Source organism: Scyliorhinus torazame, chromosome 4 (assembly GCF_047496885.1).
Source record: "Scyliorhinus torazame isolate Kashiwa2021f chromosome 4, sScyTor2.1, whole genome shotgun sequence".
Classification (NCBI taxonomy): Eukaryota; Metazoa; Chordata; class Chondrichthyes; order Carcharhiniformes; family Scyliorhinidae; genus Scyliorhinus; species Scyliorhinus torazame.
The window spans coordinates 131769519-131795540 of record NC_092710.1 but is presented as its reverse complement, the minus strand read 5'-3'; the positions used below and the strand labels follow the sequence as shown (position 1 = coordinate 131795540).

General features: G+C 48.2%; 2 protein-coding genes across 4 annotated transcripts in view; one reads left to right on the top strand and one right to left on the bottom strand.

Annotated features, from left to right (window-relative positions):
* The window catches only part of mcph1 (microcephalin 1), a 609760-nt gene that overhangs the window by 255013 nt on the left and 328725 nt on the right, over nucleotides 1-26022 (bottom strand). The window lies entirely within an intron of this gene.
* The window catches only part of LOC140410477 (angiopoietin-2-like), a 149467-nt gene that overhangs the window by 72798 nt on the left and 50647 nt on the right, over nucleotides 1-26022 (top strand). For both annotated transcript variants that reach the window (XM_072498601.1, XM_072498600.1), the window contains 2 exons: nucleotides 21017-21249; nucleotides 22508-22635. In XM_072498601.1, the coding sequence (XP_072354702.1) occupies nucleotides 21017-21249; nucleotides 22508-22635 (361 nt within the window). The remainder of the gene's footprint in view (nucleotides 1-21016; nucleotides 21250-22507; nucleotides 22636-26022) is intronic.

Below are 26022 nucleotides of genomic sequence, written 5' to 3'. Positions count from 1 at the left end.
TGAATTTTTGCCATTTCCAATCAGTCAAACTGTATCTCAGGCAACTTTAAATGCTTAGCCACCGCCATAATTAACTCATCTTTTCACATGGTAAAACAATATGTTACAGAGCTTTGTACACTGGATTCCTCCCGCACATGCCAGTTTTCCAGATCATTCATGTGTTCTCTTGCTCAAATACCCCCTAGGCAGACCCCCCTCCCCCCCCCCCCCCCCCCCTGGGTTGCTGCTGCTGACCGATCTTCATCTAACGCTCCACGAGATAGTCTAGGAACGGTTGCCACCGCATGTAGAACCCCTGCGCAGACCCTCTCAAGGCAAACTTTATCCTCTCCAGCTTAATGAACCCAGCCATGTCGTTTATCCAGGCCTCCACGCTGGGGGGCTTTGCCTCCTTCCACATTAGGAAGATCCTTCGCCGGGCTACTAGGGACGCAAAGGCCAGAATGCCGGCCTCTTTCGCCTCCTGCACTCCCGGCTCATCCACTACTCCAAATATTGCTAGCCCCCAGCTTGGCTTGACCCGGACTTTCACCACCTTAGATATTGTTTCCGCCACTCCCCTCCAGTGCCGGGCATGACCAAAACATATGGACATGGTTCGCCGGACTTCCTGAGCACCTCCCACATCTGTCCTCTACCCCAAAAAACCTACTCAACCTCGCCCCCGTCAAGTGCGCTCTGTGAACCACCTTAAATTGTATCAGGCTGAGCCTGGCACACGAGGAGGAGGAATTAACCCTATCTAGGGCATCAGCCCATAGACCCTCCTCAATCTCCTCCCCCAGCACCTCCTCCCATTTACCCTTCAGCTCCTCTACCAACACCTCCCCCTCTTCTTTCATCTCCTGGTATATTGCCGACACCTTGCCCTCTCCGACACATATGCCCGTGATCACCCTGTTTTGAATTTCCTGTGCCGGGAGCAACGGGAATTCCCTCACCTGCCGCCTCACAAACGCCCTCACCTGCATGTATCTGAAAGCATTTCCCAGGGGTATCCCAAACTTCTCCTCTAGTGCCCCTAGGCTCGCAAACGTCCCATCAATGAACAGGTCCCCCATTCTTCTAATCCCCGCCCGATACCAGCTCTGAAACCCCCTGTCCATCCTCCCCGGGACAAACCGGTGGTTACCCCTGATCGGGGACCACACCGAGGCTCCCATTGCACCCCTGTGCCGTCTCCAGTGGCCCCAGATCTTTAGCGTTGCCGCCACCACCGGACTCGTGGTGTACCTTGACGGCGAGAGCGGCAGCGGTGCCGTAACCAGCGCCCCCAGACTCGTTCCTTTGCAGGACGCCATCTCCAACCTCTTCCATGCCGCCCCCTCTCCCTCCATCACCCACTTACGGATCATCGCCACATTTGCTGCCCAGTAGTAGCTCCCTAGATTCGGCAGCGCCAACACTCCTCGGTCCCTACTGCACTCCAAAAATCCTCTCCTTACCCTCGGGGCATTATTCGCCCACACAATCCCCATAATGCTCCTGCCTACCCTCTTAAAAAAGGCCTTGGTGATCACGATGGGAAGGCACTGAAACACAAAGAGAAACCTCGGCAGGACCACCATTTTGACCGACTGCACTCTACCCGCTAGCGAGAGCGGTAACATGTTCCATCTTTTGAGTCCTCCTCCATCTGCTCCACCAGTCTCGTCAGATTCAGTTTATGTAGGGCCCCCCAACACCTGGCTATTTGGATCTCCAGGTACCGAAAGCTCCCCTCTGCCCTCCTCAGCGGTAAATCGCCTATCCCCCTTTCTTGGCCCCCTGCCTGTACTACAAAAAGCTCACTCTTCCCTACATTAAGCTTATAGCCCAAAAAATCCCCAATCTCCCTTAGAGTCTGCATGACCTCCACCATCCCCTCCACTGGATCCGCCACATACAGCAACAGGTCGTCCGCATAAAGCGACACTCGATGCTCCTCTCCCCCTCGGACCACCCCCTCCATTTCCTGGACTCCCTCAATGATATGGCCAAGGGTTCAATCGCCAATGCAAACAACAGGGGGGACAGGGGGCACCCCTGCCTCGTCCCACGGTACAGTCAAAAGTACTCCGACCTCCGCCGATTCGTAACCACACTCGCCACCGGGGCTCTGTAAAGGAGCTTAACCCAGCTAATAAACCCTCCCCCGAACTCAAACCTACGCAGCACTTCCCAGAGGTACTCCCACTCTACTCGGTCAAAGGCCTTCTCCACATCCATAGCTGCCACTATCTCCGCCTCTCCCTGCACCGATGGCATCATTATCACGTTTAGGAGCCGCCGCACATTGGTGTTTAGTTGCCTGCCCTTTACAAATCCCGTCTGGTCCTCGTGAATCACCCCCGGGACACAGTCCTCGATCCTCGTAGCCAGCACTTTTGCCAGCAACTTAGCATCCACGTTGAGGAGCGAGATCGGCCTGTACGATCCACATTGCAGTGGGTCCTTGTCCCGCTTGAGATCAAAGAAATCGTCGCCTCCGACATTGTCGGGGGCAGGGTCCCTCCCTCCCTTGCCTCATTAAAGGTCCTCACTAGCAGCGGGCCAACAGGTCTACGTCCTTCCTGTAGAACTCCACCGGGAACCCGTCCGGTCCCGGAGCCTTCCATGCCTGCATACTCCCCAAACCCTTGCTCAGCTCCTCCAACCCAATTGGTGCCCCCAAACCAGCCACCTCTTGCTCCTCCACCCTCGGGAATCCCTGTTGGTCTAGGAATCGTCTCATCCCCTCTTCCCCCACTGGGGGCTGGGATCTGTACAGCTCCTCATAGAAGGCCTTGAATGCCTCATTTATTTTCGTCGCACTCCGTACCATAGCTCCCCTTCCATCCTTGACTCCACCTATTTCCCTCGCTGCCATCCTCTTACGGAACTGGTGTGCCAGCATCCGACTCGCCTTCTCCCCATACTCGTAGGTCGCCCCCTGCGCTTTCCTCCACTGTGCCTCTGCCTTCCCTGTGGTCAACAGATCAAACTCCGTCTGGAGCCGTCGCCTTTCCCCCAGGTAATCCCTCCTCAGGGGCCTCAGCGTATCTCCTGTCCACTCTTAAAATCTCCCCCACTAACCTCTCCCTTTCCATGCCCTCTATCTTCTCCCTATGAGCCCTGATGGAGATTAGCTCTCCCCTGATCACCACCTTCAGCGCCTGCCATACCACCCCCACCCGCACCTCCCCGTTGTCGTTGACCTCCAAGTACCTTTCGATGCACCCCCTCACCCTCCCACACACCACCTCATCTGCCAGCAGTCCCACATCCAACCGCCACAGCGGGCGTTGGTCCCTCTCCTCTCCCAACTCGAGTTCCACCCAGTGCGGAGCGCGATCTGAAATGTCTATGGCCGAATACTCCGTTCCCTCCACTTGCGGGATCAGCGCCCTGCCCAGAACAATAAAATCTATCCGGGAGTAGACTTTGTGCACGTGGGAGAAAAAAGAAAATTCCCTGGCTTGCGGCCTGGCAAACCTCCACGGGTCCACTCCCCCCATCTGATCCATAAACCCTCTAAGCACCTTGGCCGCCGCCGGCCTCTTTCCAGTCCTAGATCTGGATCGATCCAGTGCTGGGTCCAACACCGTATTAAAATCCCCACCCATTATCAGGCTTCCTATCTCCAGGTCCGGAATGCGCCCCAACATGCGCTTCATGAATCAGACATCATCCCAGTTCGGGGCGTATACATTTACCAATACCACCCACGTCCCCTGCACCTTACCGCTCACCATCACATATCGCCCTCCGTTGTCCACTACGATATTCTTGGCATCAAACGACACCCGTTTCCCCACCAATATTGCCACCTCTCTGTTCTTCGCGTCCAGCCCCGAATGGAATACCTGTCCTACCCACCCCTTTCTTAACCTGACCTGATCCGCCACCTACAAATGTGTCTCTTGGAGCATGACCACGTCTGCCTTCAGTCCCTTTAAGTGCGCGAACACTCACCCCCTCTTTACCGGCCCATTCAGGCCCCTCACATTCCACGTTATCAGCCGGATTGTGGGGGGTGGGAGCCTTGGCGGCTCATTAGCCTTGGGCCTCCTCGGCAGCACCCGGTGTGCCCCATCCAGCTCCAAAGGCCTCGAAGGGGCCCCCGCGCCCATCATCGACTCGAGCATCGTGCTCGCATATGCCCCGGCATCAGCCCCCTCCACTCCTTCAGGGAGACCCAGGATCCGAAGATTCTTACTCCTCGACCTGTTCTCCAGGTCTTCGAATCTTCCCGCCCACCTCTTGTGCAGCGCCTCGTGCTCCTCCACTAGGCCCAAGATCTTGTCCTCGTTCTCATTGACTTTTTTCTGCACCTCCTGGATCTTTACCTCGTGGGCCTTCTGGGTCATCCCTAGTCCTTCAATCGCCAACAGCATAGGCGCCAGCATCTCCTTCCGCAGCTCCTCGAAGCAGCGCTTGATGAATTCTTGCAGCTCCGGCCCGCATTCCACTTTATCCCAGGCCGCCACCATTTTGTTTTTCTTCCCTCGCTTCTCCCGCTGCTCCAATGCCGCTTTTTTGTCCGTTTCGCTTCTGGTCCGGTCCACAAAAGGTGAAGGGGGGCCTCACTCTTCCCTTCCCACACGGAACGTCTTCAAAAAATTCCCTTTGGGGCTCCTCTAAAGAGCCCGAAAGTCCGTAATAGCGGGAGCTGCCGAATCGTGCGGCTTAGCTCCACATCGTCGCAACCGGAAGCCGTTTTTGTTAAAACTAACAGTCTGCTTTTAGTCTCTGTCCGTAAGGTACTGCGTGTGACCGTCTCCACCCCCAAAAACTTCAGAGTCTCTGAAAGAGCCATTGTCCAACACACTCCCCACTTAAACTAGAATACCACACCTGATAAGTAACCACAATATGCTTACCCCTCACTGTCTTCAAGTTCACTAAGCCAATCCAATAGATAGACTTTTATCCCGGACGAGCCCCAAATTTGTTATGGGCCAGGTTTTAGAGAACCCCAAAGTGTATCATGTAGTTCACCTGACCCACAACTTTTAATAGATTGTGATGTGGGGAGCACACTACAGATGTGGTACAGCAGAAATGGAAAAGTATTTTTTAAAGCAAAACAATGTTTATTCTATGAACTCAAGTTAAATATACAGTGAACATCTTAGCAACCATCAATTCAAATACAACCCCCAAAGAATACAACACTAAGTAATCCGTAAGCTGTCCTTTTAACATCCAGAAGACTTAAGAAACCGCTTTTAACAGGTTTACATTCACTACTGAGAACATTTACAATGGCAGAAAGATCAACAGTATACCCGCTCTGTCTGGTTTCAGTGGCAACACTGAAAATGAAACTAAAACACACCCTGCAGCCTGCTCAAAAATGAAAGTAAAAAGCTGACAGACAGCCCAGCTCCACCCACTCTCTGACATCACTGCAGTAGTAAACACCCATTTCTTAAAGGTACTCTCACTACAGATATATATATACACACCTATTTATAAAGCCATTTCATAAAGGTACTCTCACATGACATAGAGAGGTTTGTTTTGTCCTTCTTTTGACTAACTGTATGTACATTTAGCTGCCCTCTGGATCGGTTTATGATATCTCTCCCTTCCTCCTCCCCTTCGCTTGTGTTTCCCCATTTTCCTCGCCCCCCCCCCCCCCCCCCCCCACCACCCCCCACCCCCAGGTTGCGCAGTCCTTTGGTTCTTCATCTTTTGTTTTTTTCCCCTGGCTTACTCCTCGTTGCTGGCCTCGAACAGGTTTTGGAACAGGCCGACGAACTGCCCCCAAGTATCCAGGAAGCCTTCCGCTGACCCTCAGATGGCGTATTTAATCTTCTCCAGGTGGAGGAATTCCGAGAGGTCAGCGAGCCAGTCTGCATCCGTGGGTGGTGCTGCCGATCGCCAGCGGAGCAGGATTCTCCGACGTGCGAAGAGGGAAGGGAAAGCAAGGGCGTTATCCCCTTCCCCATGTGTAGCTCTGGCTGCTCTGATACCCCGAAGATTGCCACTATTGGGCATGGCTTCACCCTCACCCCCACAACCTTGGACATTGCCTCGGAGAAGGCTGTCCAGAACCCAGCAAGTCTGCGCCCTACGTAGAAGTCCCCGACCGTCAGTGTGCCCCAGTCCCGCCACCATCTTTTGAAGGTGGTATCTAGCACGGCTGGGGGGAATCTGTTATTGCCGCAGATGGGGGCCATAAGGGACATTTTGGTTATCCCGAAGTGTTGTCTCAGCTGGGTCCACGTTCTCAGCGTGACCGCTACCACTGGACTCGTTGTGTACCTTGTTGAGGAGGATGGGAGTGCTGCTGTGGCCAGGGCCCGGAGGGTTGTTCCTTTACAGGATGCCTCCTCCATTTGTACCCAATCTGTGTCAGGTTCTTGTACCCATCCCCTCACTTTTTCTGCCGTTGCTGCCCAGTGGTAGTATTGTAGGTTCGGTAGAGCCAGGCCCCCTCTGACTTTCCCTCTTTGCAGTGTCGGTTTGGAAATTCTCGGGTTCTTGCCCACCCACACAAACGCCATGATTAGCCTGTCTATGTTTTGGAAAAAGGCCTTGGGGATGAAGACCGGGGTGGATCTAAACAGGAAGAGGAACCTTGGCAGTACGTTCATCTTGATCGTCTGCACTCATCCCGCCAGGGAGAGTGGAAGTGAGCCCCACCGTTGAAGGTCTTTTCTTACTTCCTCCACCAGGTTGGTCAGGTTCCACTTGTGGATCTGTGTCCAGTCTCTGGCTATTTGGATCCCTAGGTAACGGAATCTGTTCTGGGCCGTTTTGAATGGGAGCCCCTTCAGCTCTGTCCCTCCCCCTTTTGGGTTCACTGGAATGTCTAGCTTTTGCCCTGGATAAGTTTGTAGCCCGAGAAGGTTCCAAACTCTTTCAGTATTTGCAGGAATGCCTTCAGTCCCTCCTTTGGCTTCGAGAAATAGAGGAGCAGGTCAGCTGCAAAAAGTGAGACTCTGTGCTCTCTGTCTCCTCTCCGGATTCCCTTCCAGCTTTTTACGTCCCGCAGGGCTATCACCAGCGGTTCGATTGCTAGCGCGAACAAGAGTGGGGACAGGGGGCAGCCCGGTCTTCTACTCGTTGGAATTTAGAAGGATGAGGGGGGATCATATAGAAAGATATAAAATTATGAAGGGAATAGATCGGAAAGATGCGGGCAGGTTGTTTCCACTGGCGGGTGAAAGCAGAACTAGGGGGCATAGCCTCAAAATAAGGGGAAGTAGATTTAGGACTGAGTTTAGTAGGAACTTCTTCACCCAAAGGGTTGTGAATCTATGGAATTCCTTGCCCAGTGAAGCAGTAGAGGCTCCTTCATTAAATGTTTTTAAGATAAAGATAGATAGTTTTTTGAAGAATAAAGGGATTAAGGGTTATGATGTTCGGGCTGGAAAGTGGAGCTGAGTCCACAAAAGATCAGCCATGATCTCATTGAATGGTGGAGCAGGCTCAAGGGGCCAGATGGCCTACTCCTGCTCCTAGTTCTTATGTTCTTATTCAGAGCTGGTGGTGTTAGTTTAGACACTCGCTTTGGGAGCGTTGTACAGGAGCCTCACCCATGCGGTGAATCCCGCTCCTAGCACAAACCTCTCCAGTACCTCGAGCTGGTAGCTCCATTCGACTCTGTCAAAAGGCCTTTTCTGCGACCAGGGAGACGATCACCTCTGGTGTTCTCTCCCCGGGGAGGTCATTATCACATTCAGCAGTTGCCTGATGTTCGCTGTGAGCTGCCTACCCTTGACAAAGCCTGTTTGGTCCTCTGCGACCACCTCTGGAATGCAGTCCTCCAGCCTTTTGGCCAGGACCTTTGCGAGTATTTTCGCATCCACGTTCAGCAGTGAAATGGGTCTGTATGATCCACATTCCCTCAGGTCTTTATCGTTTTTGGGTATTAGTGAGATTGTGGCCTGCGCTAGCGTTGGGGGCAGGGTGCCCCCTGCCAGTGAGGCCGCGAACATGTCCCTTAGGTGTGGGCCCAGGACTGGTGCGCCGTTGGGGCCCGGTGCCTTCCCCGCCTGCATGGAGCTGATGCTCTCCATGATTTCTCCCAGGTCTATTGGGGCTTCCAGCTGCCCCCATCTGTCTTCCCCCACCACTGGCATTTCCAGTCTGTCTAGGAACTGTTTAATTCCCGCATCCTCGTCGGGGGGCTCGAAGGTGTACAGTCTCCGGTAGAAGGTCTTGAATGTCTGATTGACCTCGTTTGGCTCTGTTACCAGTCTGCCTTTGCTATCCTTAACCTGCGCTATTTCCCTCGTTGCTGCCTGGTTTCTCAGCTGGTGAGCCAATAGGTTCAGCCCAGTAATACTGCTTCACCTAAAGATAATCTGGATCTTGATTTGCAAAAGGCAATGACATCAAAGACGGTAATTAATAATACATCTAGTGTGTGTTCATAAGTGCTTGAGAAAATGTCTGATGCTTGAAATTGTGACACATTCAAGAAGATCATCGCATTTGCATTTCATAAACATTGGGTAGAATTCTCCCATTTTGAGACAAAATCCCCTGGCAGGGGTGGAAACATGGACTGTTTCCCGCACCAGAGGCCAGTGGGAAAACACGCCAAATCATCCAGCGCCAATCTTACTGATCATGCACCCGGGTATTTTGCCCTGCATTCCATGGGGGGCATGCTTGTCCACCGTCATGTCCAAGTGCCAGATTGAAAAGGCGCCCAGCCCAACATCTCTAACTAACCAATAAAGAAAGGAACTGATGGGATTTATCCTAGGATTCTCTGGGAAGCTAGGGAGGAGATTGCAGAGCCTTTGGCTTTGATTTTTATGTCATCATTGTCTACAGGAATAGTGCCAGAAGACTGGAGGATAGCAAATGTTGTCCCCTTGTTAAAGAAGGGAAGTAGAGCCAACCCCGGTATCTATAGACCAGTGAGCCTTACTTCTGTTGTGGGCAAAATCTTGGAAAGGATTATAAGAGATAGGATTTATAATCATCTAAAAAGGAATAATTTGATTAGGGACAGTCAACACGGTTTTGTGAAGGGTAGGTCGTGCCTCACAAACCTTATTGAGTTCTTTGAGAAGGTGACCAAACAGGTGGACGAGGGTAAAGCAGTTGATGTGGTGTATATGGATTTCAGTAAAGCATTTGATAAGGTTCCCCATGGTAGGCTATTGCAGAAAATACGGAGGCATGGGATTGAGGGTGATTTAGCGGTTTGGATCAGAAATTGGCTAGCTGTAAGAAGACAGAAGGTGGTGGTTGATGGGAAATGTTCGGCCTGGAGTTCAGTTACTAGTGGTGTACCACAAGGATCGGTTTTGGGGCCACTGCTGTTTGTCATCTTTATAAATGACCTGGAGGAGGGCGTAGAAGGATGGGTGAGTAAATGTGCGGATGACACTAAAATCGGTGGAGCTGTGGACAGTGCTAAAGGATGTTGCAGGTTACAGAGGGACATAGATAAGTTGCAGAGCTGTGCTGAGAGGTGGTAAATGGAGTTTAATGCAGAAAAGTGTGAGGTGATTTGTTTTGGAAGGAGTAACAGGAATAGAGTACTGGGCTAATGGTAAGATTCTTGGCAGTGTGGATGAGCAGAGAGATCTCGGTGTCCATGTACATAGATACCTGAAAGATGCCACCCAGGTTGATAGGGTTGTTAAGAAGGCATACGGTGTGTTAACTTTTATTGGTAGAGGGATTGAGTTTTGGAGCCATGAGGTCATGTTGCAGCTGTACAAAACTCTGGTGCGGCCGCATTTGGAGTATTGCATGCAGTTCTGGTCACCGCATTATAGGAAGGATGTGGAAGCATTGGAAAGGGTGCAGAGGAGATTTACCAGGATGTTGCCTGGTATGGAGGGAAGATCTTATGAGGAAAGGCTGAGGGACTTGAGGCTGTTTCGTTAGAGAGAAGAAGGTTAAGAGGTGACTTAATAGAGGCATACAAGAAGATCAGAGGATTAGATACGGTGGACAGTGAGAGCCTTTTTCCTTGGATGGTGATGGCTAGCACGATGGGACATAGCTTTAAATTGAGGGGAGATAGATATAGGACAGATGTCAGAGTAAGGTTCTTTACTCAGAGAGTAGTAAGGGTGTGGAATGCCCTGCCTGCAGCAGTAGTGGAGTCACCAACATTAAGGGTATTTGAATGGTCATTGGATAAACATATGGATAATAATGGAATAGTGTAGATGTGCTTTGGAATGGTTTCACAGGTCGGCGCAACATCGAGGGCCGAAGGGCCTGTACTGCCCTGTAATGTTCTATGTTCCTGCCATATTCTCTCCCCGCGTCTACAATCGACCTTGCTGGCAGGGAGAATTGGGAGAAAAGGTAACTCTTAATAATGTCTGAACACAACCAATAACCTCACCCCCTCCACAGGATTGCAAGCTTTATCAGGAACAGATCATTCCTTCCAATGAGCCCTTCACCTGGGCACCCTTCCTCACTCCCCCACTTCTCAGTTCCATGGTAACCTAGCTACACAGGTTTGTTGTCAGGTAGAACACCTAGCACATCACATGACTGTCAATTTGTCCATTTTATGCTGATTTAAAAATCCCAAATTATAATTATGTTCTAAAATTTTGCATAACAATTCATCCTGCCTTTTGTGGACAGCAAATAACTGGACCATTTTCTACATTATCTAACTGCAGCATTAGCCTGGGCCTCTGGATTACTTAGAACCAAAGAACCCTATAACGCAAAAAGATATTATTCAGCCCATCGGGTCTGTAGCAACAGAGAACCTGATCTAGGCCACTCCCCCACCCTATAAGAGATGCTCGTATTGTAGCTATACTTGAAATGTTAAGGACATGTGCAATTAATTCTCAAGGCAAGTCTTTGGCAAGACATGCAAGATATTGTTAGGGTCCATAGCCTTTGCTGTATCCAGTGCCTTCACCCATTTCTTGATATTGTATAGAATGAGTTGAAATGCCTCAAGACTGGTAGGGGCCTAAGCATGAGGCCGAGATGGATCAAACACTGCATTTTTGAGTGATGAAAGTTGTAAACGCCTTCTATTTGCAATGACGTGCTGGGCTCCTCCACCATTGAGGTTGGAGATGTTTTTGGAGCTTTGCTGCTCCAGTTAATTGTAATTGTTCATCATTCATGACTGGATGCAGAAGCATTGAGGAGCTTTGACCTGATCCATTGTTGTGGGATTGCTTAGCTCTGTCTATAACAAATCTGTTCAAAGGAGGAAGCGAAGAGGCAGCAAGCAGAAAAATTTCACGTGTTGGATTAAAATAGCTTTACTTTTGCCTGATTATTTTATTGCCAATTGTGCATTGTTGGGCAGTTCCTGTGAACATGTTCATTAGATTAGGGTTTAAATAGCGTGCTCTTTCCAAGGGCTGGTGGAGAGCCGACGGGCCAAATGGCTTCCTTCTGCACTGTAAATTCTATGATTCTATGGTTAAGTTCATTAAACTCTCATCGACACAACATTTTAGTCTATCATGTTGTTGTAATTATGTCCTCGCAAAGATATGATTTAAAGCAGTCTTCTCAAATGTTTGTTGCTAAATCAAATACAGTTTGCTTGAAAAATGCTACTGCAAAAGATACAGTTGTTGGAACCACTGGATACCATTTTGTTGAAAACATTTTATAATTCAATCATTTCCTGCTATGACAACCATTCCCTGAATAAATATTGTGTGATTCACTTACAAAGGACTCTTCTTTGCATCAATCCTTTTGTCTGTCATAGATGGCTGGATGATTTATTTCCTAAATTGTTAACATATCCTTGAGACTCGGGTCAGTTAGATTTAATAGCTTGGAAAGGTAGAAATGAGGGAACAGCAGCATGTCATGTGTCCTGTATTATAGTTTAACAAAAGCAACCAAACTTGACTTCAGCTCACATTACAATATTTAGCATTCCATTTCATGCACTGCAGTCAACTGGGGAAAGGTGCAAATGGACTCTAAAAACATTTTGCAGAACACAACAGGAATAAAATAAACTAATTCTACACAGAATAGAACGTATTCAACTTGTATTCACTTCGGATGTTTCTCAGCACGACTGTAGATTTCAACAAGTTAAGCATCAATTCAGTTGTAGTGCAATAGTAAACTACAGCAACTGTACCAAAAAGTTTTTCCTGTTCCCACAATTAAATTACGGCTAAATTGATGAGATTACAAACCATTCCCAAACGTTTGGCAATATTTTCCAGTTTCTGCAGATATCTGGAAGGATTTGTAAGAGGCCAAAGAAACATCAGACTGCTTTCTCAATATTTCAGGGATTGCAAACTGGTATAAACAATGAACAGATGTCACAAATATATTGCCACAAGAATGTTCAATATGCTGCTCATTTCACTCTTCGTTTACTTACACTAAAGTTGCAATTACCCAACTGACAGATAAGTTACAGAATGTCGCAGGAAATTTATTGCTTTTCACTTTCTGCCAAAACGATCGTCAAGTTAAACAGAAAATACATTTTTGCATTATCCCATTGAAACCATTCTCTGACAATAAATGCAATTTTTTATCTGTGTGTGACAATCGGACTAGATTTAATTACACTAAACTATTTTCAGACACCTTGAAAAAAAAAATCATTTCAAACCTTCCTTCAGTTATTGCTGTATTTTTGAGATTGAGGAAATGTCTCAAGTAACTTGAATTCTGGTCTCAGCAGAGTGTAATCATTGACCGTGCAAATTTTGTTGAAGGATATCTTCGGCATGTTTATATTTTCCTTGATAATGCTGCCAAAGCTATATTTATTGTTCTGACTTTAACAGTAGCCCTATTGAGGGTACTGTGGACTTTCTCTCTAAAATGATGCATTGGATATGTAATTCCAGGATATTGAGCTAATGATTATAGGGAAGCAACAATATTTGCCTAAGTTAGCATAGTATCTGACAAGGGTGTGATGAACGGTTACTGCCTTGTCATCATGTAAGGTGATGTACCCTTTAAGACCGGGCTTGGAACCCTGGGGACTCCGCCTCTGGCTCCGCCAATCTGTGAGCCATATATAAGGGGCTGCCTTGTGGTCTGTGCAGCAGTTAGCACATGTCTCGGCTCTAGCATAGTTCTTAGTCTATTAAAGCCTTCTTTACCGTTTATACACTTAAGCGTCGTTATTGAGGGTACCTCAATTTAATAGACTAAACTAGATCAGGATGGAGACAGGCCTAAAACCAGAGAAGCTCAATCTGGAAGCACGGACACCGGAGGCAAAGGAAATTTTTAAATACTGGCTGTGGTGCTTCGAGGCCTACCTGGACTCCGCAGAGATTCCCACCCTGGGGCCACGCAAGCTGAACCTACTCCACGCCCAGGTGAGTCACAGAATCTCCGGCACGCTTAAAAAGGTGACGACTTATGAAGAGGCGGTCGTGTTACTCCGCAAGCAGTTTGTCAAACCCATCAACGAGGTACACGCCAGGCATCTGCTCTCTACCTGCCGGCAGCACTCGGGGCAATCGCCAGACGAATTTGTCGAGAAACTCACTGCACTTGCTAGGGACTGTGACCATCAGGATGTGTCCATATGAACCTGCACATCAGAGACGCTTTCGTGTCCGGCATCCGCTCGACCTACATCCGGCAGCGTCTGCTCGAAAATGGGGCAAAAGACCTCCAGGACATGCTAACGCTCGCCTCCTCGCTGGAGGTGGCCTGACATAACTTAGGTACGTACCCCGCGGACTCTGCGAGCCCCCCCCCCGGACTTCCTCAGATTCAGCCGTATTACAGGCCTGCGCCACGCGGCGACCCGCTCACCATCGGGGCACACCATGCTACTTCTGCGTACAGGGCCAGCATCCACGCCCACGCTGCCCAGCCCGCTCCACGATCTGCAGCGACTGCGGGAAGAAGGGGCACTTTGCGAGGGCCTGCCTGGCCAGACCCAGGGGCCAGAAAAACAAAGAACAGCCGGCCTGAAAATCAGGCTCTCAGGCCCGCAGGCCTCGCAATGCGGCTGCGCACCGACCCGACACGCCCCCTTCTGACGCGTCATCAGCCTCCTGCGAATCATGGGAGTGGCCATCTTGTCGGCGGCCATCTTCTCGACCTGACACGTGCGGCCATACGAGTCCGACTCGGCTGAGGACTCGGACTACCCGCGAGTGGGTGCGATCACCCTCGACGAAACTCGGCCAAAACACCTGCAGAACTCTATGATGCAGGTCCAGGTCAACGGGCGCGACACTGCATGCCTCTTCGACTCCGGAAGCACGGAGAGCTTTATCCATCCTGAAACGGTAAGGCGCTGCACCCTGCGCACCCATCCCGCATCCCAAACCATAGCACTCGCATCTGGATCCTACTCGGTAGAAATCAAAGAGTACTGTATTGCGGATCTCTCGATCCAGGGCGCCAAATACACCCGTTTCAAATTTCGGACTGGATTTTCAGTGCAGCCACTGAAGCCTGACACTGAAGTTCGGCGGACCCTTGCCCCCCTTCACGGTATGCAGCCTTGCAACACTGAAAGTCGCATCCCCCTCACTATTCACAAACCTCACCCCCGACTGTAAGCCAGTCGCCACCAGGAGCCCGGCGCTACAGTGCCCAAGATATGACTTTTATCAAGTCAGAGGTCCAGCGTTTACTGGGAGAGGGGGGTCATCGAGGCTAGCAACAGCCCTGGGAGAGCGCAAGTGGTGGTAGTCCGGTCCGGGGAGAAGAAACGGATGGTCGTGGATTATAGCCAGACCATAAACCGATTCACGCAGCGTGATGCGTACCCCCTTCCTCGCATCGCGGAAATGGTAAATCGGATCGCCCAATAACGAGTCTTTTCCACGGTCGACCTCAAATCCGCCTACCACCAGCTCCCCATCCAACCAAAAGACCGCCCCTATACTGCCTTCGAAGCAGCCAGCCGGCTCTTCCACTTCCTCAGTGTCCCCTTCGGTGTCACAAATGGGGTCTCCGTCTTTCAAAGGGTGATGGACCAAATGGTGGACCAGTACGGTTTGCGGGCTACATACCCGTACTTGGACAATGTCACCATCTGCGGCCATGATCAGCAGGACCATGACGCTAACCTCGAAAGGTTCCTCCAGATCGCCCGAGCCCTTAACCTGACCTATAACGAGGAAAAATGCGTTTTCCACACCACCCGGCTAGCCATCCTCGGCTATGTCGTGGAAGACGGGGTTCTAGGTCCCGACCCCGACCGCATGCGCCCCCTTAAGGAACTCCCTCTCCCCCGTAGCCTCAAGGCCCTCAAACGGTGCTTGGGGCTTTTCTCTTATTACGCCCAGTGGGTCCCCAAGTATGCGGACAAAGCCCACCCACTCATAAAGACCACCATTTTTCCCCTCTCGGCTGAGGCTCCATTGGCCTTCAACCGCATCAAGGCCGACATCATCAAGGCCGCTATGCATGCGGTGGACAAAACCATTCCTTTCCGGGTAGAGAGCGATGCATCAAACATCGCCCTGGCTGCTACCCTCAATCAGGCAGGCAGACCAGTAGTGTTCTTGTCCTGAACCCTCACTGCCTCCGAGGTTCGACACTGCAGTCGAAAAGGAGGCACAAGCCATTGTGGAGGCTGTGCGGCGCTGGAGACACTACCTACCGGTCGGAGGTTTACCCTCGTCACCGACCAACGGTCGGTAGCCTATATGTTCGATAACACGCAACGGGGCAAAATAAAAAATGATAAAATCTTGAGGTGGAGGATCAAACTCTCCACCTACACGTACGATATCAAGCATCGTCCAGGGGAGCTCAACGAGCCCCCAGATGCCCTGTCCCGCGGCACATGTGCCAACACGCAGGACGACCGCCTGCATGCCATCCACAATGACCTCTGCCACCCGGGGGTTACCCGGCTCGTCCATTTTATCAAGTCCCGCAACCTACCTTACTCAACCAAGGAGGTCAAGGCCATGGTCAGGGCCTGCCAGGTCTGTGCGGAGTGCAAACCGCACTTCTACCAGCCAGACAAGGTTCGGCTCGTGAAGGCCTCGGGTCCCTTTGAGCGACTGAGCGTGGACTTCAAGGGGCCCCTCCCGTCCACCAACCGTTATGCCTATTTCCTCACCGTTATCGATGAGTTCTCCCATTTCCCATTCGCCATTCCCTACCCCGACATGACCTCACCCACTGTGATTAAGGCACTGCACAGCATCTTCACTCTGTTCGGTTTCCCAGCTTATATCCAAAGCGACCGGGGTACATTGTCCATGAGCGATGAACTGCTCGGCAAAGTCATCGCCTCGAGCATTACGACCAGTTAAAACCCGCGGGGAAACGGGCAAGTGGAGAGGGAGAACATGACAGTGTGGAAGGCTGTCCTTCTGGCCCTACGGTCGAGAAGTCTCCCAACTACCCGCTGGCAGGAGATCCTACCCAATGCCCTACACTCCATTCGGTCAGTCCTCTGCACGGCCACGAATGAGACACCTCATAACCGATTGTTTGTCTTCCCCAGGAGGTCTACCTCCGGGGTCTCGCTACCACCGTGGCTGATGGCTCCGGGACCTGTTCTTCTCCGGCGGCACACGAGGAGCCATAAAACGGACCCCCTGGTTGAAAAGGCCCAACTGCTCCACGCCAACCCCAGTTACGCCTACGTAACTGACGGCAGGCAAGATACGGTTTCCCTCAGGGATCTGGCACCCGCTGGATTCCCACTGCAGACGCCCCTTCCCGAGCCGCTCCCCTGCAGGACCCGGCACCCCCTACAACACCCCCCCTTCCGGTTGGTGAGCACCTACCGCGTGCCCCCCCTTTACAAACCCCGCCGGTGCCGGAACCGCTACCGCCGGCCCTGCCTAGTCCCCTTGCCCCGACCCGGACCGAAGCTCCGACCGCTGTGCTCCCGGATGTACCCTCAACCGGGACGTCCATGCCCGCCGCACCACCGCCCGAACTGAGGAGGTCGATGAGGACGATCCGGCCACCGAGACGGATGGACCTATGATGGCACTTCACCCCCGCCAGACTCTTTTTTAAACAGGGGGTGAATGTGATGAACGGTTACTGCCTGGTCATCATGTAAGGTGATGTCCCCTTTAAGACCGGGCTTGGAACCCTGGGGACTCCGCCTCTGGCTCCGCCCATCTGTGAGCCATATATAAGGGGCTGCCTTGTGGGCTGTGCAGCAGTTAGCACACGTCTCGGCTCTAGCACAGTTCTTAGTTTATTAAAGCCTTCTTTACCGTTTACACTCTAAGCGTCGTTATTGAGGGTACCTCAAAGGGGATCTCAGAATAATGTTTGTGTGATATTGTTGCTCATCGTTCTTGCTGGTAGAGGTCAGAAAAGCAGAGAGGCTTTGTCCACAAGCTACTACTGTGAATTGCAGCACTACATCCTGTAGGTTATAGATGTTGTACAGAGTTACATACTCAGGGGTAGAACGTTGATTCCAGTGGCATCAAAATGGATTGTTTTAAACTTAATTGTTTTTGCAGCTCAACGAACCCAATTCACTCATCCATCACACTCCAAACTTTAGTCTTCCTGGTGACAAAAACCTTCTTGTTACTGTGCAGGCAACCTTGGTTCTTTTCCTTTTTTAAATAAATTTCGAGCACCCAATTCGTTTTCTCCAATTAAGGGGCAATTTAGCATGTCCAATCCACCTACCTTGCATGTCTTTTTTTGGGGGTTGTGGGGATGGGACCCACGCAGACATGGGGAGAATGTGCAAACTCTACACGGACAGTGACCCGGGGCCGGGATTGAACCCGGGTCCTTGGCGCCGTGAGGCAGCAGTCCTAACCGTGGCGCCCCTAGTCTTGGTTCTTCTCTGTACTTGATAATGGTTGATCTCGTTAAGCACTGGTTACTAGTGTCTCTCAAGATATTGCTATTGTGGTCTCAATAATAGTGTTAGTTTAAAAGTCAGATGGCTTAGTTTCGCACTTGTTTGAATTTGTCATTTATGTGGCACAGATGTTACTTGCCAGTTGTCAGCCCAACTCCAGATGTTACCAATGTCCTGTTGCAACATGACACAAAATCCTTAATTGTCAAAGTTGTTGTCAATGGTGCTGCTTCCAGTGGAATTATCAGCAAATTGTTCCATTCCTGACTTTGATAGAGAAGAGGTCATTGATGAAGTAGCTGAAGATGGTTGGGCTGGATAATTGTGCACGGTGGTGAGTCTGACTTCTAGATTTGATGTGCACTTCAATCAGCCCAAGAGTTGCAGTTGAACAATGGGATTTCAGGGAGAGTCCATATTGTGGGAATTATTTTGAACTTAAAAATATAACTTGCATTTATAAAGTTTCCATTGCAACCTCAGTGCATCCCAAAGTGCTTTACAATGAACTGCTTTTAAAAATGTAACCAGTGTTGTAATATTGAAAATGTGACAGCAATAACTTGCTCATTGCTAAGGCCCATGAGCAACAATGAGGTGATAAAGTATTTTTTTTTTCTTGAGTGATGTTGTTTGAGGGATAAATGTTGGCCAGGACACTGATGGAAGAGCTCCCGAGTGCAATACTCCCCCCAACACTGCATAGAAGTGCCAGCCTGGAATATGTGCTGACATGTTTGGAGTGGGACAGGAATCCACAGGCTTCTGTTTCAGAGGCAGGAGTACTACCATTATGCCACGGCTGACACTTCAGCATAAAACATATTTACAATTTATTTTTGAAAAACATAAACACAGATTGCTTCAAACTACCTCTGCTTCCTGAAAAATGTCATGGACAGTAATCCAAAGGAGATATATTGCTTTGATTATAGTAATCAAGTACCTATTTAAATTATTAAAAATGCCATGTCTGCATAAATGTCCTGTTTACAAAACATTATTCCTCACCAACTATTCCTATTAATCCCTATATTCATGTTTATAATGGAAACTATACATATTGTGCGTGAATGCTTAATTTTGTTTCCCAATTCCTCAGCCTATACTCCATAGAATCACAACAATGCACAAGGAGGCCATTTAACCCATCAAGTCTGCACTCAATGCTCTGAAAGAGAACCCTACCTAGGTCCACTCCCCATCCCTGTAACGCCATCTAACCTGCACTTCCTGAGGGGAAATTTAGCATGGCCAATCCACCTAACATGCACATTTTTGGATTGTGGGAGAAAACCAGAGCACCTGGAAGAAACCCATGCAATGTACAAACTCCATACAGGCAGTCACCCAAGCCAGAATCAAACCCAGATCCCTGGCGTTGTGAGGCAGCAGTGCTAACCATTGTGCCACCTGTACTGTATTGTTCTGTACTGCAGAGAAACACGGTTATCCCAAACAGCTCTATTTCTTGAAGTGCTATGGGTTTGCTTTGAATGATAAAATGGTTTGTGATAAATGATAACATTTCATATGAAATAAGACAGAATGTCAGACTTTCAAATGGGCACTGAATTGTGTTTGTAGACCTATGTGCAGTTATCCCCCACATTCGAATCCTATTTGATCTGAAGATTACTGTGGACTTGACTCCTATGTGCAATGCAATAGATCATCAAATTTTATATTAATAGAACCACAGACCTCTACAGTAGAGAATGGTTCATCGTATCCATATTCAGCTCCAACTGAGCAATCCAGAATAAATTCAACATTTGCCACTCAGCCTGGTATGTTGTACATTTATTTAATATTTCCTTGAAAGGAAGTCAGGATCTCTACGACAATACTTGCGCTGTAAGCATTCCATCTTTGAACAAAGTTGCCTGTGAATGAAGTGCTCCTAACCTCATTCCTTTTGTCCCAATTTCCCATGATATTGCTCTGTAAATAAGGACCATTTTAAATTGCCAATTCATATTCAAATTTGCTAAGTCAGCTGTCACCTCTGGCCACTGGATGGTTCTATGGAGTGAGTTTGTGAAATCTCTTTCCCAACTCCATAGAAAATAATTGTTCTCATTGGTATAAAGTTAAGTCCCAAGCTGAAAATGAAAAATTACAGGCTGGGAAAGATGAGGACAGAAACCAAATTTTTTAAAAAGCATCAAGACAGCACCAAGGTAAATTTAATGATAGCCTACTTGAGAAAGCTATAGTTCAACCATGTTGACAGGATTATGATTTCAACTTTTGAATCAAGAATAATAGGCTATTTGATGTTAATTTATGCAGTGTAATGGGCCGTAGAATTTATAATGTAAATTTCTCTGATAAATTAATCATGCTTTGACTGAGTAAGGTTAGCGGGACTTGAACATCGAATTAGAAGGAACCTATCACAGACATGTTGGTTAACACAGTTTCTCTCTTCACAGATCCCAGGCGGGATTCTCTGAATCTGAGGCTAAGTGTTGACGCCGTTGTAAACGCCGTCGCGTTTCCCGATGGCGTCAACATGGCCTCAGGGTCAATAATTCTGGCTTCTACAGGGGGCCAGCATGGCACTGGAGTGACCTACACCGCTCCAGCTGGGTGCCATGGAGTCCACGCATGCGCAGTGGCACCAGCGGCAATGCGTGCATGCGAGTGGCTCTCTTCTCCGCGCCGTCTCCAACGCAACATAGCGTGGGGCGACAGGGGCTGGTGCGAAAGAAAGGAGGCCCCCAGCCCGGCCTCTCTCGATCGCGGGCCAGGCCACAGTAGAGGCCCTCGCGGGGTCAGACGCCCCCAACCCCCCACCCACTCCCCCCTCCCCGGCTGCCCCCGCACCCTTCAACGCTGAGGTCCCGCCAGGTAAGACCAGGTTAGAATGGCGCCGGTGGAACCCGAGTTTTTTGGTACGGCCGCTCGGCCCATCCCGGGACGAGAATCGCCATGGGGGGCCCGTAGCGCAGCCCAAGACAGGCGTCGCACCGACCACGCCAGCGCCGATGGCGCTGATACTCCGCTCTGCGGAGAATTGCATCCCGGCGTCGGGGCGCGATTTGCACCGGTCGCGGCGATTCTCTGGCCTGGCCCCACGCTGAGAGAACCCCCCCCCCCCATTCGACTGCGTAGTCCCAGCACTTTCCATTTTTATTTTATCTTTCCAGCAGCCGCAGTTTTTTGTAGATAATGAGGGCACATGCTGTGTGGTGATACATTTCCCCACTGCGAGGTAATAAATTTCCCCATTCGCTTTGGTCATAAAGCCGTTATCTTAATCACAATTGTATGCAAAAGCTGCATTGAACAACTTTTTTTTGTTAGACTACTGGAACAAAAAGTCTTGGAAATGGAAGACAAACATGCAGCTGAACTTGAGTCACTGAAGCAAGAGAAAGAGCAGCTCCAAGAGTTAGTAACACGACAGAATTCCATCATAGAGGAACTGGAAAAGCAACTGGTTACAGCAACATTAAACAACACAGTTCTTCAGAAACAGCAACTTGACTTGATGGAGACTGTTCACAATCTGATTAATCTGGTGTCCCCTTCTAGCTGTGAGTATTTGTCCACATCTTCAATCCTTTTGGCCAGGAAACAGAGTGGTTCTCTAAAAGTTGCTATACTAAATGTTTGCAAAAGATCTGTATAAGTGTGAATGTTTTTTTTAAACATCTATTAATAGCATAGAATGGTGACTGTTTTCAGGAGTATCCTGTGAAATATTTATTGCGTTACAGACTGTAACATATATCGTAACAGCAGATGTTTATGTATCATTGAAGAAATTTACATCAGTTGCTTAAATCCAAGAAAATTCCAGAGCCACTAAAATGTTTTGCGGCTAATGAAAATCTCGCAAGTGCCAACTAAAAGAGTGCAAATTATTTTAAAAACAAGGTTTTGGTTTAATTTGATACATCTCATCATGGGCAATTTTCAGAACAATTTTACAAGTTTACTGCATGAAATCTGCAGATTGCATTTGTTTTGCCAAGGACAGTCTATCTTGAATTTAATCAAGCTTCACTCCACATTTTATCTGGTCACACAGTGCCTGTTTTGCAATATGTTATTCTAAATCAGTGCCATTACAAAAATAAAACGGGGACGTCAATAAAATTAGCTGCCAAGAGAAAGTACAAGTTACTGAGCTCGAACTTTGGAAAAGAAGCCCGTTGATACTGGATAGCAAAATGTGGCTGCTTCATGGACATTATCGTCTGTGCATATTCCCCAGAGACTAAAGAGTGTGAACTTTTACAATGGGGCTTTCAGTTGCAAGCTGTTATGGAAGCAATAAACTGTAACTTGCAGATAGTCTAAGGCAAGGTATTTCCTGTATTACTTACTAAACGAGCGAGTAGATGGGTAAAAACGATGGGCTTTACTTGAAATTCCTTTTGCTACCACACAAATATTACAACACTATGAAGACTCATGAATTCCATCCTGTAATTGATAATCATGAACTATCTGTTTCTATTACAGCTTTATATGGTGCCATAAACGGAAACCTCCCATTGAGTGTCGAACACTAACAACCAAACCTTTGCAACATTTATTTTCTTGACCAGTGTAAAACAATATTCCCATTTCAGTTGCTATGCTCTTTAAACCCCTTAAAAGAACTCCATTTACCTGACTCCTAAACTTTGTTTGGAAGAACCAAGCCCCAACTCTCAAATCACGACGCTTAAATGGAGCTGTCTAGTTTGTGTAAATTCTTTAAATGACCCAATGTAGTATGTCAACAATACTGTGTATAGTATTGATTTAAAAAAAAAACTAATTGTTGTTTGATTTATCTAATAGCCAAAAGCTCATTTGTGGCCAAAGAGGAACAAATTCACTTTAAAGATTGTGCTGATGCTTACAAATCAGGACTTCGAGCTTCTGGGATCTATACACTTTTTGTACCAAACACTACTCAACCAACACAGGTAAATGTTGCCAGGCATACCTTAGAGCTCTTTGTGGCTGGAGATATCATGAAATGTGACCATTTATTACATTTTTTGCAGAACCTACCATTAGCAAATATGAGCAAAGTTAATGTCATCAGTTGATTTTAAGTAACTTTTCAAAGAGCACCTTCCTTTTCTTTCAATAGTCAAGAAATATTCTTCACAGAACATATCGAAAATACTCAACAAATTATTTCATTTGTAGTGGTGAATATAACCATGACGTTAAATGAGACAATACAAAGACAGTTATTTGCTGATGATCAATATCTAGGCTCATGGCCAGAAATTGCATCTATCAATATCACCGACTCACTTCTCTCTCTTCCTTTCAGATTTTCCTTAAAATCTAATTTTTTCATCAACCTTCGCTGACACCCTTGAATACCTTCCACTGCCGGATTTTGACCGATTGCAGCCTTGGGTGTTTTTCTGTGTTGACAATTATATATAAATGCTAATTACTGTAGTTTATTTTTGAGTGCCTATTACACAACCCAAAAAGATGAAGGTATAAAATGATAGAAAAAGTTGACTTGCTTTGGTCATGTAACCCAGGTTTAATGCATCTAGTTGGTATATATCATAGATATCGTGATATTTGTTGTTTTGAGTCAACTTTTGTTCTATATCACCCACATTACGCAATGGACAGTAACATCTCAAATTAGGGGTGGCACGGTGATTAGGGACCCGGGTTCCATTCTGGCCTCGGGTGACTGTGTGAAGTTGGCATTTTTTTTCCCATGTCTGCGTGGGTTTCCTCCCACAGTTCAAAGATGGGCAGGTTAGGTGGCTTGGTCATGCTAACTTTGTCCCTTAGTGTCCAAAAGGTTAGTTGGGGTTAATAGATTATGGGGATAGGGTGGAGGCGTGGGTTTAAGTCGGGTACTCTTTCCAAGGGCAGGTACAGACTTGATGGGCAAATGGCCTCCTTCTGCACTGTAGGAATTCTCGGATTATTTAATGGATGAGAAACTTTAGTTATGGGGTGACCAGAGGCGAACGTTCAATGAAACACACCATGCCTAAGCACAGGGCCCTGACCAGTAGGGGGACACATTGCAGGCTGGTGTCTGTGGGAGGTTCTTGGGCACTAATCAGTGCCTGATAGCTTTGGATCTGCTGAAAAGCAAATTTTTGAGCCTACTAACAGGCAATGCAGAAAGTCTACATGACTGATTGGTGGAGTCCCTTTAGAGCAGGAAAACACTGATCGGAAGTCTTTGAGGTGATGAGGAGGGAGAGAGGCAGGAATCAAGGTGAAGATCTCCTGTGTTTTTGTGAAACAGACACAGTCTTGATCTCGATCCTGGGCTGAGGAGGGCAGGCCAGAGCCAGGTACCCAGTAGGCAAGGTCGTCGAGCGAGCGGAAGTGTGAGGTGCCGTTCGTTGAGGGGAGCAGCCCAGGGCTGAGGAGGGGTGGGTACACGAGGCCAAAGTCAGGCATCCAGCACAAGGCCATAGCCAGACAGCTTGAGCCAGCAGCGAGGTGAGTTCATCAAGGGGTGCAGGGGGGACGACTCGACTCCCATGGCTAAGCAGGCAAGGCCTTAGCCAAGCAGCCAGCAGCACAGGAATGTCATCCAGCAAGATGAGGTACGAGGCGCCGATCTTCAAGGGGAGCAGAGGGGCAACTTAACCCTTAGGCCAGGACTGAAGAGGACTGGGAAAGTGAGGCCACAGCCAGGCAGCGATGCGAGGTCGTCAAGGGGTGAAGGGGTGACTCGACCCCCAGGGCAGGGCGAGCAAGCAAGGCCATGGCCAGGCAGCCAGCAACGAAACAAGGTTATCGAGGTGAGGTGCGAGGCGGGGCAAAACTGGAAGGGAAGCAAAAGTGAAAAGGGAGAAAAACTGGAAAGCATATTTTTCAAGTTAAAAAGCAAAAAAACAATTAAGCAGCGATCAATTTGTGTGTTATTGAGGCTTCACTTTTGCATTCTGTGGGGTGAGGGTGGGTGAGGTTGGGAGGGGTGTGATGCCATGGGGGAGCGTGGCATTACGGGGGCAGAAACGACGGTGAGCATAGGGCCCCACAACGTGCACATCCGCCACTGGTGGTGACAGCAGAGAAACAGGGATAACCTGAAAGGTGGTGAAAACAAATTCACTAGTGCAATTTAAAAGGAAATTGATGCATGCCCGAGAAGAAAGAATTTGCAAGGCATTGTAGTTGAGTTGGGAGTGTGTGAGAGGAGGGATGGAATAGTGGGATTAATTGCATTGCGTTCCTGATGAGCCAAAAGAGCTTTGATGGGCTGAATGGCCTCCTTAAGTCCTGTTGTGGACCTCCGATGATATTGCTCTTGCTAAGTCGGATAATATTTTTGTAAGAACGAGAGCATTATACCATGTACGGTATTATTCTGCTGCTGATACCAGTATCCAATTAGTTTGTCTTTGAGGGCACAATGCCTAATGAAATTCCAGACTGCAATTTAACTGTTATTTGTGAAGGGAACTTCTCAAGTGCTTGTGAACCTCAGATTGAAATTAAATCTCATGTGGCATTGCTCATGGTAAAAGTGTATTTAAGTCACAAAGATATTCTTCTGCTGCTGTACTTTAAGAGGTGAGTGAACTTCAGGCAACCAATTTAACTTTCATCAAGGAAATAAACAACTAATTAAGGGGGTGACTCCAACATAGTCTGTTGCTGAAGAGTATATTTCATATGATTGCCTTCATTGCTTTACAACGTTTTCACTCGACACAAATTTTCATTTGACTGAATCTAATACTTGATGACATGCGTTACTTTTAGTATTACTAACTCACAGGGTTGCCATTGGATAACCCTTGGAATGAGGTTTTACAAAGACTTTAAGCCCAAGTAGTATTGGTCAAATTGATTTTGTTAACATTTGAAAAAATAATTGATAGCCGTTGCTAATGTATTAATTCTTTGAAATCTATTTGAAATTTAAGGATATGAAATCTAAGCTAGCCTGATGTACTTCCAAAATATAAATCAGCACATAAAATGCTGCAGCACCTGAGATGTGGCAACAAATACAAAACACTGCATTTTGAGATAATGTAGCTGCCCTTGAAGGGCAGATTTCTAATGACGCTGTGAATGCCAGGGTGAAAAGTTATGTTCTATGCTGTCTGCCCTAACAAACGGAGTATAATGCAGTATAATCTGAAGATACACAGAAGCAGATGAAAAGTGCTTGTAAACAACAAATCCAAGAGGAAGACGGAAGAAGCGGTGGAAGATTTTTAAAAAATTAATATAATTTCAAATTTGTTATAATAGCCAAGACATGAAGTAACCACGAATGCCTTTAAAGAGATAGGGATTGCTGAGGAGAATGAGCGTAGAACAGCAGCATTAGAGATCAAGACAAATCATTCTGT